The 20,691-nt window shown below is 38.1% G+C and overlaps 2 protein-coding genes across 7 annotated transcripts in view; one reads left to right on the forward strand and one right to left on the reverse strand.

Annotated features, from left to right (window-relative positions):
• The window catches only part of MAPK8 (mitogen-activated protein kinase 8), a 178,433-nt gene that overhangs the window by 48,300 nt on the left and 109,442 nt on the right, over positions 1 to 20,691 (reverse strand). The gene's annotated exons all lie outside the window — the stretch shown is intronic.
• FRMPD2 (FERM and PDZ domain containing 2) overlaps positions 1,480 to 20,691 on the forward strand; it is a 71,474-nt gene continuing 52,262 nt past the window's right edge. For 3 of the 6 annotated variants that reach the window (XM_019292250.3, XM_020583835.2, XM_020583834.2), the window contains exons 1-7: positions 1,481 to 1,909; positions 11,434 to 11,562; positions 13,369 to 13,526; positions 14,477 to 14,542; positions 15,745 to 15,930; positions 16,785 to 16,911; positions 18,652 to 18,783. In XM_019292250.3, coding sequence (XP_019147795.3) covers positions 11,439 to 11,562; positions 13,369 to 13,526; positions 14,477 to 14,542; positions 15,745 to 15,930; positions 16,785 to 16,911; positions 18,652 to 18,783 — 793 coding nt within the window. In that variant the 5' untranslated portion in view covers positions 1,481 to 1,909; positions 11,434 to 11,438. Of the gene's footprint in view, positions 1,910 to 11,433; positions 11,563 to 13,368; positions 13,527 to 14,476; positions 14,543 to 15,744; positions 15,931 to 16,784; positions 16,912 to 18,651; positions 18,784 to 20,691 lie in introns of all 6 variants that reach the window. The other 3 variants (XM_020583837.2, XM_020583833.2, XM_020583836.2) reach the window with 3 other exon arrangements.

A 20,691-nucleotide genomic window follows, 5' to 3' on the forward strand; every position in this document is an offset into this window, starting at 1 on the left:
TATTTGGATCCACAAATTCAAAAAATGAAGAGCAGTATTAGTCCAATGATCACGGGAGAAGGGAATAGGTAGTTTCTTTTGCACAGTTGGTGAGGTTTATCAATAAATGTTGGTTTGCCAACTCCAGCATGTTCTGTTTGGGGCATCTGATGTGAGACCTCTCTATCTAGTTTTATTCCTGCCTGCAGTCCTGTCAGACTGCCTGTCAGATCAGATTTATGACTTCTGGACCAAGCTGGAATTTATAAAAATATAGTTTTATTTTGCTGCTATAAACTAAAGGGACCAGAGAAGGATATGAAAGGATGGGTGATGAACCCAGTGTGAGAATTCAGCAGAAGATATGTCTTCTGTGACATTTTGCATAAAGAAACATTGCATTTCCAAGTGTCAAAAGAGAGGGATTTACAGCAATTGAGATGATGAAAACCTGAATAAATTTTCTTTAAAGACAAATAAAGAAGACCATAGCTTGTATATTTTCCTCAAAAGCACATGTCACCACTCAGATACAGTGGATAGACTGAACTGAATGCGAAGTCCAGAGTGTGGGCTAGGGGCAACAGTGGCAACATTCACAGTGACTGAGAGAGAAAAAAGGAAATAGGAGGCTGGTTTGGGTTTTTTCCTACATAGAACTTGAATGACTTAGTTGCATGAAGTTAGGCAATGAAAGAAGTCCAAGATTTTCATTTTGACATGAAGAGAGAAATCTACACTACAGTCATCTGTGAGGTATTGCCATAAGGATTGTAAATGCATTTGCAAATCCTGTTGCTCAGGGACAAAATATAGGGAGAAAGATTAAACAAATACAGATTTGTGGACTTAGAGAAAAACTAGAATAAAAAGACAAACAGAGCTGGGAAAAATGGAGGAACAACTAATGTGAAGAGCTTACTGGAATCAGTCCAATAGAACTTCCTTCTATTTTACTAAGGTTTTTTTCCCTTCACTTACACCCAGCTCGCAGTCGCCCTGCAGCACCCCAAGAGCTCCCTCTGCCCTGCTCTGAGCACAGCTACACTTTGCTATAATTAACGAAAAATTTTCAGATTAGGCAATATTAAAAAACGATCACATTTCCTTCCTTCAGTTTTGGGTTGGTTTATTTTCCTGCCAGATAGACCCATCAAAATCTTATCTGCATTGTTTATTGAGTCTGAAGGATTTTGCTGCTCAGAAAAGACACAGTCACCCCTCAGACCATCAGTCTCTGCTTTGGTTGTGCTGTTGCTCCCTGGATTGGCCAGGGGCTGAAAGCGACATCAGTCTATGGGGGTTTAGATCTAATGCTCCTGTGTGCGTCAGGTAATCCAATTGAGTCCTTGTAAGTCGACGGACCCAGAGATTTATACTGAGCCACTTCCTAAAAGCTGACTCTCATTACCTGGCAAGTGAACTCCCAGGAAAAATAAAAAAAAAAAAAAAAAAAAAAAAAGAAAAAAGAAAGAAAGAAAGAAAGAAAGAAAGAAAGAAAGAAAGAAAGAAAGAAAGAAAGAAAGAAAGAAAGAAAGAAAGAAAAGAAAGAAAGAAAGAAAGAGACTGTAAACAGCCTTAGCAGACATGACGTTGCCCTCAACTTCAAACCAGGAGCTGCTAGGTTTGGCTTGAAAGTAAGAGAAGGAACCTCACTGTTTACTTGCCTAGCCACTTGCCAGACCACACAGTGCTTAGTTACAAGATACAAACAAAGCAATAGAAAGAAAGGAAGAAAGGGGGAAAGAAAGAGAGAAGACAGAAGGTAAGAAAGAGAAAGAGAGAAAAAAACAAGAAACAGAAGTCCAATCAAGTCCTGAATATGTTTAATGTTCTATTTACAACTGTTATGGTCTAAACAATAATTATTGGGCAAAAATATAGAAGATTTCAGACTGTTCTGGATGCGGCATCTGTCCAACTTGTACAGGTAGGTTCTTACGTATTTCTCTTAATCTCATTATCAATTAAGTAAGTATTAAATCACTCATCATCTTTGCTTTGTACAGCAGTATCTAATATTTACCTTGTTGTTTGGGTTTTTTACATTAAACCTCATTTCATTTCTCTCAAATCATTAGCTAATTCTGATTAGAAGGCTGCCTGTTTGTATGAAAAATGATAATACAGAGCTGGCTGGATTGTCATCCAGCATGTCAGTGCTCAGTCCCTCCTGCCTTCTTCTGGAGTTAAAAAAATTCACCTACAACAGTATTGCACTGTTAAAAAATCAGGGTACCTCAGAATAGTATTGTTTTCTATTGAAGGCAAAGGAGTAAAAGTCACTAAATTGTTACTGCTCTTATGGCAGGGATAAGTCTTTGTTTGCATAACACAGTTCACATGATTCTGGAAAACATAGTTTAAGTACATTATTTTTTCATGGATTTGTACTAAATACTATTACTTCAGAAAGAGCACTGAACTCCAAACAGCAGAAGGATTACCAGTGATTACAACCTGCAACTAAAGGCTCTCAGTTAAGAAACTGCTTTCCTAATTTCTTCTCCACTGCTCTCCAATGTTTTTAGCAAGTCCCTTAATTACAGTTTGCAGTTTCTAAAATAAAAGCAACCTCATTTTATGGAAGTTTTGGCACAGGCTTCATAATCATTACTGATCTAGAAATTTATAGATGGAGATTCCAGAGGAAAACAAATACTGATAATTTACTATTTACATCTAAAGTGAATTGCTAATGATGGGAAACTGCATCATCCTCAATGATGTGGTGAAAGAAGACACTGAGTCTTTCTCAAGTAACAGAACCGGTCAGCATCAGAATCAGGATCAGAAGCTTTGAATATCTCTCTTCTGCAAGCAAAGGTGTAACTGTGGCACTGTCAGAGCTCAAGAACTAGCTTTAACAATAAGCAAACCACAGCAGCATTGATTACAATAGGATTAGCTATGAGAAGCTATGGAGAGACTTCGGGAAGACTGGAAAACATAAACTAAAACCTTAGCTCTTCATCTTTCATTTAGGAATTCATTTTTCTTTGGCACCTGAAGAAGCTGGTGTACAGCCTGCTCAGGTTCTTTTACCTGTGTTGTGGTGCTACCTATTAACCTCAGTATCAGCATATCATTTGACCCTTCATTCCCTGTTCCTATGTCTGGCATGAGGCTGCCTCATTTCAGAGAATTACATAATGCCTTAAAAAGGACATAAATCAATAAGTATAAAAGAGAAGTATTACCATGGCACTGAAATTCTACTGTCCTACTATTTCTGGCACTGCAGCAGCAGAGAGCATGGCTTTGAAGCTTCAATCTTTGAAGTGCTGGAATGTAGATGTATTAGATGTATTAGACGTATTAGATCTATTAGATGTATTAGATTTAGTTCTGGGCCACCAGTCTGGTCTAGTCTCATGTAGAATGAGCTTTTATGAAAGGTGAATGAAAAAAACCAAAGAAAAGTAGCAGTAGCTACTTTTGAAGCAGTAGCTGTCTATCACAGACTGATATTCTATGAGGTCTTTGGCATTTGGCATCAGCCAGAGCAGAGAAGAAAGGGCACATAAACTTAGCAAGAATGAGCATAGCACCACTTTCTTTTGATTGCAGTTATCCAGTCATACATTTTCAGGAACTTCTATTGAAAGACTATCTACTTGCAAACTGACTGCAGACAGTGTAGTATTTTCCTCTGAAATTCACTGGTAGGTTCCCTTTGAAGTAGAGAAGAAAAAAGAATTTGACCCTATAAGTCTGATTTTGTAGGATGCTGGTTTTTTCTAAATTTTCTTTTGGTACCAGTAACATTTTGTGTCTTTGAGGAACAATGTCCATGGGTCTTGTAGTAAAGTCACATCTTTTAGCACCCTTACCACCCAGCTCATGAAATTCCCTGCAGAGAGGCACATAACTACACTATTCAGGAACTAGATTTCAACTCTCTCCTTCAAAGATTAGACTGTTTAGAGACTGGCCCAACTTATGTGACATTTATGACTTCCTAGAAAAGAAATTAATCTCTCTGCAGCAGTGAAATTTTATCTCCCTTCAGTGCTGAATAATTTGCAGTAGTCTGGTTAATTCTCCTATTGATTAAAGTACATGTTTCTAGAAAGGAAACAAAATAATTTACAATAGAGAGAGAAAAAATACCATATAATGCTGTTTCATTGCAGCTATAATTTCTGGAACACAATCTTTCTAAGGCAAGGCCATGCTTTAGCAACAAGGCAACTCCCTTACTGACTTGTCAGTGTTTGCAGATTTGGCTCTGCCTGTCTACTTTATTTGAACAGAAGTTTTTAACAGCATTTTAAGTGTTTATTCCAATTATAAACCTACACATTTCCACCCCATATTTCAGAGAGTTAAATTTCATATTTAATGAGATTCATCTCTCTGGTATGAGGAATATAGTGTATTCTCTCCAAAATTATAACAAGTTTACAGTGAGTCAGAGTACAAAATTTGTATATGGAATATATGTGAATAAATGAGGTTATGAGGTAAATTAATTTTAAACTATATTTTTTTAAAAATGTGCTCTTTTCAGTGTCTTCCAACTTTTCATATAGCTAAAATTTGTTGGCATTTGATGGACAATCAGCATTGAAATACAGTAGGTTGTACTTAAGTAATTAGCAAATATTCAGCTTTTTATCCAATTACTATGCTTGTGTATCCAGATAGAAACCATAGTATCACAAATGATAGCATGTATCAAGAACTCTTTAAATATACAAAAGAGTTACTGGATTTGGCCCAACAAATATTATATACCAAAGAGGCTCAGAGTTTAATGTAGACATTTAAGAAAGTCTAAAGTACACAGGGTGGGCACCTTTTGCCCCCAAAGTATTTCCCTTTTTATCTGTCTAAAATATGCATACATTTGTGATTAAGATACTTAAGATATTACATTTATTTTCAACATAGTTTTTTCTGTATTTCCCCTAAGATTATCAGTAACAATTTGGTGATAGCAACAACCAATTGAATTACCTTAATTCAATTTGAACTACATTTAAATATATTTGAAGAATTTACTTGGGTTTTCAATTTTACATGCTGTAGATGAATAGTGCCTATAAAGCAAATATATTTAGTCGTCATTTCTCAGTAAATTATTTCTACACTATATTTTTATAATTTAAATTTTTCTTATGGAAGAACACTGTTCTTCAAAAACAGAATACAACCTGAAGTATTAAATCAGAACAATCATCAACATGATAGATGCAATCAGACCCTATTCAAAGCTCATGCTTACAGGCTGATGTGATCATCTTCTTTCTTCTTGCGTGTTACAGTTTTGTGGATTATTATGAATCAGATGAAAACCAAAAAAGATTTAAAGTTGTCGCTTACAATTTGGTCATAGCTTTCAATGATTCTTCAGGATCTTCTAACTACCTAGTCCTAAAAATTTTGGAGACCAACATCTCTCATAATCTCATTACAGTATTCTAATTTCCAGGATTTGGGTTGTTTTTTTTAGTTTGGGTTTTTTAAAGAAGCAAAATATGCAGCCTTGAGCAACAAAGGATTGTGATCCTCATCTGAAATCTGTTCATTTAAGAGTATTTCAGGGTAGACACTGGAGTGTCGCAAAATTATATCACTGATCCCAAACTGTCTGTAGAGACCCAGAATCAGATTAAAACATATGTGCTATTGAATAACCTTGTGCCTTTATAAAAAGCAAGTAATATCTTCCCATTTTAATTCAGAAATGATTATCTATATCAAACATTTAATCTGTATGCACACTAGGATAATTTTAAATTTCAAAACCGTCTCTACATTCATTTTTATAGCTATATTATTTTTAAGGGCACGAAGGAAATTAGTTAAGTATTTTCCTGGTGATACCTCCTACTGAATGCAGGTTCATGCCAAATGCTGTTCCTGCCACCATGACTCAGAGGATTCAGAGGCAGTGAGATTGACGCATCGTTCCTTCTCTGTCTGTGACCACAGAAAAGGCTCAGGACAGGTTGTTCATAAATTCTGTAAATTTACTTTGAAATTAACACTGATTATTTCAAAACTATAGCTCAATCCCATTTTTATCCTATTTTTAATTCCCCTAATTTTGTATTCCAAATTTGATTTATTATACAGCCAGTCTTGAGATAGGCTGCAAGAACTTTTCTTAGTGTATTAGGAATACTTGATATTAAACAATCATTTGTCTTCCCTTAGTGAGCGAAAAAACACTTACTTGTGTTTTAATTTCCATCTAGTCCTCCATAAATTTTCAGCCCCTTTTGATGAAGTTTCTGAGCTTCTGTGTCACAAAGATGTAAAGATACAAATTCATCCCTGCTCTTAAACATAAGGCACTTCAAAGTAATGTGTTACTGTCAGTTATTAATCTTTGAGGGGGAAAACCACAGAGGAAAATCAAGAGATAGGATAGCCAGACTGATTTGATCTCGGTCAAGGTCCTCACCTGGATACGGTCAGAAATTACATTACTTGATATGTAAATAACCCACTGTCCAGCACTCAGGCCAAGTAAAAGGATGCTGACTAAAAACACATTTTCCTTGTAACTTTTCATTTTAAAAGATCTTTCAGAATTAGGAAGTCTGTCTGGTCAATCTGTTTCTATAGACCCCTCTTCAGTACTTAAAATCAGTCTATTAGCCCTCCAACACCCTAGAAAAGTGTCACTTCAAGTTCCCATATTTCCTAATCTTGAATGCAGATTGCTTGAAGTCTTGCTGACCCGCACCTGAGGTGCTCCAGCTAATTACCTTCTTTCAGAAAGTTTTCGTTTCCCCCACTGCATCTTGCTGCCACTGATACAAGAAGTTCTGACTTTGGCTATTTTGAGGATTGAGTTTCCTTGGGTTTGGTCATTTGTTTACAGAAGGTGCTTTTAGACTATCAGGTAGCACCTGAGTCCTAAAATGGACTGCTGACATAGCTAAGAAATTGGAGTACAACAGATGAAAGGGATAGAAGGCTAAGGACAATACTGTGTCTAGAGAAAGTTGGCTGAAGGCCATCTTTTTATAGACTTGGGTGTAGTTTTATTAGTGAGTCTTTCAATGCCACACTAGAAGAAGCATTTCCTTATCTCTAAAGTTGCCCTTGAAAATGGATGGATGCTCAGGCATTGCAGGTAAATTAGGCAAAATCAGTATTAGCCAACTTCATGTGTCTTCAGGTGCAGTGGGTTTACACCAGCTTCCATGGACTGTTATGGATAGAGAACTTCTCCTGGAGATAGTGGTGCAAGTGGAAGAAGTTACACTCCAAGTCCCTCTCACTTGCCTGGCAGTACACACCTACACTCATTTAGTGAGGGTAGTGGCCAATGTTAGCAATCTCTCAGGTCTGTCAGAGGACCTACTTAAGTAGCCCCTCTCTGGCTCACTGTTGTCGAAATCAATTAGTCACCTCTAACAGAGGGGCTGTGATGGGCATGTATGTCCAAACCATAAATAGGCCTTCCCAGAAAGAATTGTTTACAAAATCTACATTTGTTTACACCTTCCAGCAAATTAAAAGTTGGCTAAGTTTACAGCTAGGTATTTTGCAATATACCAACACAGAGTAATGAAGCAGAACTGAAAGTTCAGTCGCATGAAAGACAAGACCTCTGCAAGAACAGCTTCCAGGCAGTAAAAACTGAAAGGCTGTTCTGATTTGACAGAAGCCTTTCCAGTTGACAGAATGCTTGATTCCTACCAAGGATAATCCTTTGCTGTTGTTGTTGTTGCTGTTATTGTGTTTATACACAGACTATTTTGCCAAAGTTCTCATTTCCAGTTGTTCTTCAGGGTGTCCAGATGGGGCAAATCTGTTCTTTCTTTATGCCTTTACAAGTAGACCAGAAACAAACTTGATTCCATATTTTTGAAAGCTAAATGTGATTTCTCCTTCCTCATCACCTTGTTCACTGGGGTGTCCAGATCTCCCTTCATCTTTTTTCACTATCATCCAGATAATGGATTGACTTTCATGCTATAAAAGTTATTGTACAGCTGAGCCTACTCCCCAGTAAATTCCCTCTGATAGGTGGGCATGAAAAGGGCTGTCATGTAGTTAGGAATCCAGCTGACCCATTCCTCTCAAGGATATTTAATGTACTTGACTGTAGTTGATAAGGGAAGGTCAGTTTTGCTACGAGAGTAATAGTTTTTAGCTCTTTTGCTTTCTTTACATAGTAAACAAAATAGCAAAAGTAAAGATTGACCAAAGCAAAGCTGCTCCTTTACATTTTACTAAATAAGACTGCAAAATCCAGTAAAGTGACCTTGGCATATGAAATAACTAAAGCACAGTTGTTGCTAAGGGTCAAATTCAGATGCAAAGTTGTAGTTCATTTACTTTCATGATAAATTCAATTTCTTTCATTGACTCCAGCTTTCAATGGATGAAAACTTGCACATATGATAAAACAAAATGCACCAAAATTGAATTATTTAGAAAGAAATGTGATAAATAGGTGGATGTTGCTGGCAAAATGATGGGTTAGCCTCACCCCAATGCAACCTTATGCAACCTACGCAAGAAGAGTAGGGGAAAGTCTGTTGACTTTAGAGAGTCTACATAATGAATAAATGTGTTGCAAAGATTAGAACAGGGAGGATATTTTAGGCTAATTTGGATGGTACTATCTTCTTCCATAGACATTGGCAAAGTTAGCCTTTTACCTCAAAAGCATGAATTGGCACTGGAAGCTCTTTGCTACATTTTCCAGTCACAAAAACATTAACCTCTATATCCTGGCCAAACTCCAAAGTGGGTGATTACATTCTGCTGCTCTAATTTTTCGCTGCAGACTCAACCAGATCCAGCATAATTTCCTGATATGTAGTGTTACTGAAAAAGAGTCGCTTTTTGCAAAGTTGCTGTTAACTTTTTCCTTGTTGCCTCCTCATTTGTCTGCCTTGTCTTTTGAGTTGTAGGTTGCTTAAAGGTCAGAATTGTTTGGTTCTGGATCACAGCTTTTATTAAACTGAGGGATGAATATGGGCAGTGCAACAATAATAACAGTATCTTTCAATCACTTTTACCCTCTTATAATACACATAGCATAGCCTGGCTATAGTTTTTTCCCCAAGCACTCACACTGTTGCAGTTTTGTTAAATATCACATCATGTTGGTATTGAAAATCAGAAGTCAAAAATACAGCCTGAAGATACAGGGCATTCTGAGTGTTTTTAAAAACCAGTTGCTAATTTGATTGTAAAATAGCACATTGCTTAACTCCACCATTGCTTTAAAGCAATGATTTGTTACCTTTAAAGAGATTATGATTTCCATGGCCATACAATCTAATATTTTTTCAAGAAGTTTGCACATCATTGATAGCAGGATTAATTTTATTCATACTTAGTATTGATCTGAGACATTGCTTTCACTCTCAGAAAAAAAGATTCGCTACAAAAGTTAAGCATCTCTGGTGTAACTGCTGATTTCACTTTGGTACTATAAAGCTGTAACACCTGCAATTTGGATAGCTGCTTAGTGAGTAACTTAAGCTAGTGAGAAATATCAGCACTGAAATCACTTCATATAAGCACTTCTATCTAAAACAGAGGGTGCAGTGCTCCTTCCCCCAGCACAGTCTCAAATAAAACAGTGCTAAGTATGATCCGGTGGGTTACCTGTATGGAGAAGCCACACAGATTCTGGCTCTGGGGATGTGAATTGATTGCTTACTCCCAGTACCACAGGGTTAAGTGAAATGCTATCACAGTAATTTATTATTAAGAGAAATGGTGATGGCTTAGATTAAGAAGATTTGTCTGTCTCTTCTAATTAAGGTTAGGGTTTGTAAGAAGCTTTACTTCCCTTTGAAGCTACAGAGACTAAAATTAGGACTCTGGTTCCGTTTAAAATGTCACTAGGTTGATCTATAATCCTGTAGGGATTGCAACAAAGGATCATTCTTCCCATGCTGGGATTCCTTGTTTGCAAGCTAGTGAGCCAAGACAAGACCCCATGAAGCGAAGTCTGAGTAGTCTATTAATCAGCAACAAGTTGGTCCTGCAGGACACTGTAATGCTCTTGCAGTGACCCCTTGAAGACTCCATAATGAATGGGAAGCTGGCAAAGCAATCAGCTGTAAGACACAGTGAGTTCTGTTGCAAGCAGAGAGCAAACAGTGGCAGTAAGTGAGCTGTGTACAGAGAGTGAAGAAATTTCTAGGGGGAAGATCTGTCCTCAGGCTGTGAGTGAACTCATTTTACAGTGGTGTTTACAACCCTATACCAGACAATAGCAGCCCAGGCTATAGTGTCCTCACTTGCTGGTCTACAATGCAAAAATCTCAAATCAGTAAATGGATCACTTCTAACTTTTCTCCTTATTCCCCTATTTACACAACATAAAATGAACCTGTGGAGCTCACTGTTACAGGAGAGTAACAGCAAAAGCTGTCTAAAAACTTCTAGGAAATTTGAAGTTTGGATTCAGTTTTCCCTACTGATATGTAGACCTAGGGCAGCTCTGAAAGAGCTTCAGTAAATTACTGAAATGTAAAACTCATTAAATGGAAAGATCAGACTCATTTATGAATAACAAAACCTTCTTGGAGAATATTTAGCAGAACAAAACATTTGAAGGAAAAGCAACCTTGATACTTCAAGTCACAAGTCAGTTCCTAGTGGGCTGGGATTAGGAAAATACTTTTCCAGTACGTAGGACACGAAATTATGATTCACTACAGAGTGCCTTTGTCTAAATGATCTGATGCTGTGTTGCAGCTGAGACAAAACAGGGTGAGTGTGCGGACCCACATTTTCCTGCACTAGGCCAGGTCTTATATACCTGTCAGATAGGATAGTGTGCTGGGAGCCACTAAATTGCTGTTCAGCAGTCCAAAAGGAGAATCCTCTTTTAATTTGGTTTAGTGAAACAAATCAAGTTTATATGTATGTTGGAAGGGTTGAACTGCAAGCACTGAGTCTCTGATATGTGAGCAAGAAAAGCTCTCATCAATGAATTCTGTAGGAGTCTACAAGATCAATCTGGCAATGAATGAAATTTAATTGCTCTGTTGGACTGTTTATAAACTTTTCATGTTACATATCTTTTGCTTTGCATTCTTTTTTTCTTAGATTAACTCTGTCATGTTTTTATAGATAGGAAAATCCAATTAAGCAGCAAAATCAATCACCTGTCATTCAAGTAACCTCTCACAAAATCTGAACAGTGAATATTCATGAAGGACCTCCTGAGTAAAAACTATTTGCTCCACAGAATCTTATGACTTTTTTTCATAAATGATGGGTAAATGATGAGTAAAAGGGCTCAAAAAGATTACGGGAAGTCACTTAGTTCAGTGCCCTTTATTTACTCTTACTCAGATTAAGACAGGGATAAGCAATACTTACCTACCCTGAACAACAAAGCAGGGTGGTTCACAAAATATTTCTTACTGTGAGAGAAGGGTACAGCTATAATCAGTAGGGCTTGTCTTGAGCAATTCAGTCTACTTCAGTGTGTCCAAGTCCCGGTATCTACTGCAGCAGGCATGAACAGTTCCTGTGTGACATTGGCCGAGGTCCTGTGGGCAAAAGGAAGCCCTCTGGAGGAAGAAGAAATATGGGCACTCCTGTACCTGTCCACAATGCAGCTTCTGGACGATCTTCACAAAGGTGAGGTGAAAAGTATCTTTTTAGAGTTCTTACTGTTGGAAATTAATTCTTCAGTTGTTTTAATTCTTTTGAGCTTGTTTTTTTGCTTGTTTGCTTGTGGGGGATGGGGTGGAGACAAAAACCACTAATGGCACTAACAGCATATTGCTAATAAAAGTGAGAAATCTTTCATTGCTGCTGGCATTACATGCAGATTGCTCTATCTACATAGGAGGTCTTCACACAGCTTGGTTTTGGTGTTTGTTTCTTTTTCAAATTAAACATCAGGTAGTAATTAATCTAAGTACAACTATATGCAGACAAAGAGCCCTTCCTAAAATTTGAATAACATGCACCCAGAGAAAGTGCAGCGCCAGCTAGGATCATGTCCTTCATGGACTGATAGAGAAGGGCAGGCAAATCCACATGGCTCTCCATTCAGCTAGTAAGAGACTTTTATCCTTGATGATATTAATGTGACATCATTATGATGATTGCTTGCCAAGCAGACCAGCTTGAGAGAGCACAGAGCACAACTGAGCAACAACAAGAGAGCACAGCTGAGCAACCTGTCACATTTTGAGAACTGTTTATGTGAATGGGTATTTCTTTTGAGGGGCGAATGGATGAGATGTCTTATTACCTCATGAGCATGTAGAATCAAAACACAAAATACAGAAAACAAGTGATGTGTTACTTCTGCTACAGCTGGAGGAGTGCATATTCATTACCAACAAGTTTTTAATAGACTGGAACACTACAGCAGGTTGACTATACCACGAGTTCTCTATTATCTGGTGTAAAAAGAGGATAGAATAGCCCAGGCAATACAAGCACCAGGAATGTGCAAAGCAGTGAAGCATGGAGATACCCACCTGGATAGGTTCAGCTCAGATCCATCTACTGACTGTGTGCCAGACACTAAGCTGACACTATGCTCTTCTGATCACTGACTTAACAAAACAAAATTTTTAAAAAAATGATACAATCAGCCTATGTTCCCTATGCTGTGCCAGATAAATTTAGGGTATCAGAAGATGAAAACTAAACCAAGAAGAAGTAGGGATGTACAACCAAGCTGGTCTATAGGCCAAGTGTGAGGCTGCTAAAACATGTCTTTAGAAAGCTCAGGTCCAGAAGTGATGCCAAGTTGGAGTCTGCATACACAGTGTTCCAGTTTCTTGGAGCACAGGGAAGGTTACCTGCCTCTCCATATCATCATCCCAGTTGAGTAAGGCATATCTCTGGCTCCACATCTCTCAATTACAGCTATTTTGTTTCTGGAATCAGCCTCTTTTCAAGGCTAATACTGCCACATTTGCTGCACTGTGCTTGATGTAATAAATCATGCCAGATCTTGTAATGGTCAGCACCACTTGCTATAGTATATTTCTGGTGTGCTGGAGCACTGCTGGGTTAGGCAGGAACGCCAATCATTGGCTGCTCAGCACTACGGAAGGCCAGGTATTCTTCATTAGGCTGAAGTACAAGCTGGCTGGCTGTTCCTAAAACAGACAAGCTTCCCAGCATGTGTGAGTTGTATTTGCATACAACACTAGAGAAGATGTGGAAGGAGCAAAAGAGAATGCTAGCTGAAGGCAACCAGTGTCAGAGAACCCAGCGATCAGCAGGCAAGGCCACAGTGACAAGGCAAGTCAGAGGTCAGGCTGGGAACTGAGTCTGTGGGTCAGGACCAATGAGGTCTCCAGTCAGTCAAGTCATTCTGGGTACACCTCCAGTGATGAATTTGAGATGCCAGAAATATGATTTTCTGAGTGCAGTGAATTGAACACTAAGATCTCCATTATCAACTTCAACATTTTCCAGACCCTGCCATCTGTGTGATTTGCCCATGGTCAGTACTACTGTCTGCCGAAGGAAACTTGTCCTTCCAAAACAATGCATCTCAGATAGAAGCTGCCCCTTTCAGTCCACCAGAATTGCTCTACTGCCCAAGTAAAAACCAGCGCTTTGGACTGACAAAGGTGAGGTATATTGTAAAGTAAATCTTGACAGCGCCTCATGAAGACAAGCTCGTTTTAATGCAGCATACCAGGCACCTCCTGTCACACCCCACTTCTAATAAAACTAATCCAATTAGGCTATAATTAGAAAGATTTACATGTATCTTGCATCTTACCATTGGATTAGTATGCATGACAACATCAAAATCAAGTTAGAACATCCGTCCTAAAGGCCTGCAGAAATGTATTATTTGTAAAGGCCCACAGAAAGGAAGAATATTTCTATGAAATGGTGTTTAGGCAGATATGGTAATTGTAATCCCAGAAGCAGCAGGACTGCAGTATCTGTACAATCAGAGGGTGGAAGCAGTCCCAGGAAGTCAGAAATATGTTCAGCTTTGTTAACAATTTATTTTTCTTCTCTCTGACAAATGAGTCTCTGGCAAGAAAGGAAGATACAACATTCAGGCACCTAAAAGTTTTAAATACCACTCAGACCACATACTCCCCTCAGGCAGAACACAGTATTTTCAGATTCACACATAACTGACCATTTAGACACTAGGCAGAAAAATGAAGCTGTGGAATAGGTGCCCTTTAGTCCAGTAATTATTTTTCTGTATATAACTGCTAGTCAGTCCCACAGTTAGGGGAGAACTTTAATCAGCAATGAGAGAGCTTCAAAATTAAGAAAGGAGTTCAAATTTCTTTCCCTGCTCCTGGCATCATTGAACAGAGGGCAGCCTGGCTCAGCCCCTCAAGCTGAACAGTACTAATTGCATTAAACCTAGTCCATAAGCTAAGAGTCAGTATTTTACTTTTAGATATGTTTAGTCTAGTTTTTTAAAAAAATAATCTGTTTGACTTCTGCCATTTTGTGACCAAAGACACAAAAGGATGGTGTGTCTAGTATGAGGCTTTTCTAGACTAAATATTGATTTCTCAGAGGGTTTCTTTTTCTGTTTTGACAGATGCTGGTGTATTCCTTAGGAATGACCCTCTATTGGTCAGCAGATTACCAGGTTCCTCCAAACCAGGCCAGTAATACAAACATTTTTGTTCTCTTTTATTCTGGTAGGTTCAAAGATTGAGAGGCATAATCTGAAGTATCACTAAAAGGGGCTTTATGTTTTGAACCACTAGAAAGAATTGAAAAGCTTGCATCAAGGTCTAAGCTTCACCAAAAATACCAGTTCACCCCAATCAGGGAATTTAGTTAAGAGATCATCTTTCCTTTTTCTTTTTCTTTTTCCTTCTGTTTCTTAAAAAATCTGAATTGTTCTTACTAAGATGAATTATACCTTGATTTTAAGGGTGAAGATTATTTATTCCAAGACAATTAGGAACAAGCTACCCAGGGAAGTGGTTGAATCTCATCCTGGAGGTATTTAAAGGATATGTAGATGTGGCACTTAGGGACATGATTTAGTGGTGGACTTGCCAGTGTTAGGTTTATGATCGGACTCGATGATATTAAAGGTCTTTTTCAACCTAAATTATTCTGTGATTCTAAGATAGGAAGGACTAAAAGAAAAACATCATGTTGGCATGATTGGGGTGCTGTGCACATTTATGTGCTTTTCCAAAAACGGGATGCAAGAATAAAACTAAATAACTCTCCTTATTTCTGAACAAATTCTATCAGTATCCCTGCTAGCTGAAATTAAAGATTTCTTGCTTACCCAGAATCCTTTCAAAGACTTGTAACATACATTTTGCTTCATTTCTGTGCTGATGCTTTTTGTTGCTTCTTCTCGATTTGGAGAGCACAGGCTTCTGGTAGATTTAACCTCCCTTTCACATTCTAAGAGAAAAGGCTTTATAAGCTAAATGGCCCTAAAATATAAGTATCTGGTCTCTATGACAACAGTTTTGGCTGGTACAACTCCTCACCTTTTTGAAGCTAATGCTACCACATATCTTACTTGCATGAATCTTTGATTCACAGTCGAATTAACAAAGCTCTGGAGCAAACTGAACTCTCTGTCACCAAGAAGCCCCTAATTGGTCTGATGATCACTCTTGGAGATGTCAAGTCTCTCCAAGGCTATCCTAGATCCCACTAGAGGCACATTTAGTGCTGTTAGGGTGCTTGTCTGGAATTTTCCCAAAGTCTAAAGGAATTCAGTGCCTGTTTCTCACCCAGAGTGAAAGGCTTACAGAAATTCCTGGTCCCAGTTTACACAGGATTTCAGTCCCCTGGGAGATGTTATTTAACAATACCTCTATTTTGACTCAGTCCCTCCAGCTGGGTGACCAACTACATACAGTCTTGCTGACACTGTGTGAAGATCTGCCACATAAAAGACTTTCTCCTGAATCAATCCTGGAAGCATGCGAAGCACATCAGAAGGAATCTGCTTCCTTACCAGCAAAATTCTACATAAAGAAAATGGTCCAGTTTGCAGTGGGAAGTGTCAGCGAGGTAGGTACTACTCTCATACTCCAATCATCTTTGCTGTGGTGAGAGAGTCATGCAGTGACATGGGACACAGGTGAGTGATTGCCGAAATTAATGTTTGTATGGATTAAGGAAGTGAGATTTGGTTCTAAACTTCTGCACAGGAAATTGTGTGGGCACATGTACAAGCAAATAAAGCAATGAAGCTGTCTCACACACCACTTCTACACTCCTGGGAAGTGATCCAGCTTTGGTACTTACAAATCTTAATTTCTTTGGTTAATACTGAAGCAATCATAACCTTTACAGAGACCTATTATTGGCCAAAGGAATGGACTTAACACAACAGTAAAGATTTCTCAGTTGCCACTCTGGTTTCAGACTTCCTTCATGAAATTAAAAAAAATTGTATTTACACCATGTTAGGGAAATTATTTCATTGTTCTTGAGTGGAATTGAATATTTGCTGTCCAATCAAGCCTGACCACATGAGGTCTTTAATAAGTGAGCACTTGAGTTTTTTCAAACTTTGAAATATCAAAAAACATTTTTGTTGACAAGTTGAATGACAACGGAAGAAAACACACCAGATTTTTTTTTGTTTTCAACCAGTATTCATTAAGATTCTGAGAATAATTTTTCCCTGGCACTCTTTATTACTCTCTTTACTGCTGTAACAGTCCCCTCTTAAACTTAGCTAGCATGAGAGCATGGAGCCCACATACTCAGTCCCGCTTTGTGTTAACATGAGAAAATGAAGTTGCTTATACAAAGCAAATCAGCAGCCTCTGACAGCCAGAGGGCAAGGATCACTTCAGTATGAGAGTCTGAAGTCCACATATCATATGACATTGACTTTCAATATTACTACCTTCTAGACAGAGCAGGTGGTCACTGAAGACAGCACAGCCTCTCAGCTGAACAGAAGTCATGTGATAAGGAAAAGACTGCATGAAAAAATATCGGACACCTCAACACTGTCATCCCAGATGAATCTTCACCAAGGTAAAGAAATACTTATAATCTGAACTCTCTAATAAGGATACAGACAGCCTTTTCTGTGTCTTTCCCAAGGCAGATTAATTGCTTAATTTCATGCTGTAGTGATTGCATATAGTGTTGGGTAGGATAGTTATTGCTTTACATATAAATTAATTCATAATGGAAAGACTCTGAGGCAAGTCAGTGAGGTTTCTTTTCCTTATTTCCACAAAGGACAGTAGTCTCAGGGCTGTGAAGCAGTGATAACAAATCAGCTTGCACAGATTTGACTCTTAAAGCACTTTCCATAAAACCTGTGCATCTAGAACGCCTCTACTTTCAAAACTGCTTTTGTACCTTGTATACTCCAGTGTACTTTTGAAGGTGCAATTCTGTGATGTTATCCTCCTTCCATTAAGGAATATATATTCATCTTTCCTATTTGATTACTCAAACAAAGATTTGTGGTTCCTTTTTGATTTTAGTTTAATTTTCTATTCAAAAGATGTTTTATAAATTCACACATGAATTGCTAGAGTGATTTCAAGACACAAGGCCAAATCCTGCTCACTATATAAATAAACCAATATCTACCAATTTTGTATTCCATTTGACTAAGATCAAGATTTATTATCCCTCAGAGTAATTCTATAACTGTATCTTTTTTCTAGTATCAACACTGTACTGTTCACTTTGACAGAGATCCCTGATTTTGGGGCAATGGGAAGCTGGCCCAAGCTATACAGGATTTTTTTTCTATATACTCAACATTAGGCATATGAGCAATACAATTCCTATTCAGCAAATCACACATATGCTCCATTAAATCAGCTAGAATCAAACATGCACTTAAATACATGTAGAACATTTCTATTAGGTATTATTGGTTATAAGGAGATTCTTTTGGAAACTTACAGACAAACCACCCCTAAAGCTATATTGGTTCACTTACTCAGAAACTGAGCTTGTAGATTCACACTTGCAAAAGTAGGTAGAAATTCTGCTGCTGCCAAAAGGGATGGTCCCATCTTCAACCCCATATTAGCCACAAATTCCTGACAGTTTCCTTATCCTCATTCTAGGGATTATGTATCTGGTGTGATATCTGTGTTTTCCAGTGATTCAGGTCGCTTGACTTACACTTGCCAAAGGACTTGAATGAATTAGGATTTCGATTACATTGAAAATGTGCAAGACAGCATACCATTTCTTCCTTTTTTTTAAACTAAAAAATATGCTTCAGAGATTCTGTAAAAGGACTAGAGAGAATTCAAGCAAAGTAAAGTCAGTGTGAAAGAAAAATATACATCCTAATGAGTTAGGATGACCCCTTAATGGAATTTCTACATCTGACTCTGGTAGTGGATTGTGTCTGGGCATTGTCCACCCTGCACACAGAAAGAAGACATTATAGCTGAAGGTTTTGGACCTCAGAGTATAAGGAATAAGAACTTTGCAGGTTATCTGCACTCTTCAGCCTTTCAGTTAAACATGTAGAATAGAATTAATGTATTAGATTTGTTTTATATGGAATGGTTGAAGAGAAGTATGAAAACTAATTTTGGTCCAAATAAGATTATGAAAGTAATAGAATGAAGTTATCAAGCTTTCCTCAGTCTTTAAGGAATTGGAGTCAGGGTTAAAAGACAGACAGATGTGGACTATATAAAAATTAGTCAATCAAAATGTTATTTACATTAACATGCAAATACAATGACTTATAATTAAAGTATATGATTCACCATATTTCCTTTCTGTTTCCAGACAAAGCGTCCAGATTAATGAACTATAGCCAGTCAACAGAAGATTACAGACAACTCTCTGTGGATTATAGTGACTCTAATAGTATTTCTGAAAGTACATCTTTGATACTGTCTAACCGAGGACACAGGAGAGGTAAGATTTTTATAAAAGATTATGTTTGTGAATTATGTATTCATCTCTTTTGTCCCCTGAAGTGTGGGACTAACCATGTACCAGGTGATAGATACTCCCGTGCAACTTGTGGTTATGTGACTTGGGAGGTGTATTTGTGCTAAGTTGTAGAGAAGAAAGATACTTTTATATTAGATTCTTTTTCACTTTGTGTCCTACTGCAAAGCTATATATTCCCTGATTACCATGTAGCCCCATCCCCTCTTTCTTGATTCATGCCCCCTTTGCCAGGTAAAGCTGTTCAGCAAATCACAAAGCCTGACATTATGTTTTTAGCACATGAGGTCTTGATAAAGAAAAGGTGGGCTACCCCACAAATGCATAGGGTGGGCAATGTCAAGATGTCAGCTCTGAAATCAGTTGAATCTATGAATAATGCCTAAGATTTGAATGTTGAGAATTAATTTTTCTCCAAGCCCATTCAGAAAAAAATGGACTAATTCTGAAATCTAGGGGGAAAAAACAACCAAATAACCCTTCATTTTCTTTTCATTTTTGTCCCAGAGCCATTGTGCATTTCCTGCTTAGCATGTTGTTTTTGTTGTGCTAAATGCCAGGTTGCAATGCTGTTCTGATTTACTTTGTCTGGAGATATCAGAGTTGGAATTTTAGCTTCACTTTCAACCCTTTTGTGGCAAGAACATGAAAGAAACTGGCAGAGAATTTGTTCAGTGAAGACACCGCAGTAGACATTGTTTGGGTTCCTTCCCAAGCCATATAAATCACAGTGTAAGGGGATACTATGAAGCAAAAAAGGGAACTCAAGAGGAAGGAGAGTACTGCTGTGCATGTGTGTCTTCATGTATAAATTGGAATCTGAACTGGAATCACTTACACAAGACAGTGCCCAAGAGCAAAAGGTTGCTGTTGCCAAATGCCACCAGCCTCTCTTAAAAAACCAAGCTTACCATGCCAGCTCCCCCTCTCAGACTCCTACCCATTTCTATCCTCCAATCTACAGTTATCCATCCTCCTATGTGCTTTCAAACTTATTTTCCATCTTGCCTGTGGAAGCTCCTAGACCAAGAGGTGGAAGTTTACCCCTATAGTTTGGAGTTTACTTCCTCCCTCTATGAGCTTCCATGAGAAATTAAGTACTAGGTCCTCCTGTGGCATAGATTCAAATCTTCTCTGTAAGCATGTGTGGATTTTGTATCCCAGAAATTTCTTCCTTAAGGCAATAACCCTAGCATTCACAACATCAGTTATGATGCACTAGGGTGTGCACACTGATTGCTTAGTTCATTGATGCCATAAATAACAGAAAACTGCTGAGTAGTCCTTGTTTTTTCTCAATGGGGAGCATTAATTTGTGTTTCTGATATCCAGATGCTCATTGTAATGAAATATCTAGGACCATATTACCCTTACTCTTTTGAATTTTAAAGGTTTAAAAGTCCTCAGACAAAAAAAAGAAAAAAATACATAGAGCACTACCTCAAGGGACTAATTTCCCTAGGAAAGATGGCAAAAAAATGGTGTGTTCACTGCAATTCTATGAGGACGTAATTCAGAGAGAAATTGGGCATATCCTGGGAAAAAAACACATCATGTCATAGCATCTCAGCCCTAAGCCCTCAGCCCAAGGATAAGGAAAGTGAGGTTAGTCATGTTAATGCTCTTCTCCTGCAAGGCGCTTTTCTGAAGCTCCAGAATTGCAATCAATATCAGCAGCAGTAAAAACCTGAGACCGCAGCTGCTCCCTGAGTGCCACATACGTGTCAGTCACACACAGTTGCACACAGCAAAGGTAAACTCAGAGCAGAAGCCTGTTTTGTAAGCACTTTTAAGAAAATTTTGGTCATGAACTTGACAAAGGCCCATTTCAGTGACTTCGTGCATGTCTCTGTCTCCACTGAAACACTGGTA

The sequence above is a fragment of the Corvus cornix genome, chromosome 6 (genome assembly GCF_000738735.6).
Source record: "Corvus cornix cornix isolate S_Up_H32 chromosome 6, ASM73873v5, whole genome shotgun sequence".
NCBI classification, from domain to species: Eukaryota; Metazoa; Chordata; class Aves; order Passeriformes; family Corvidae; genus Corvus; species Corvus cornix.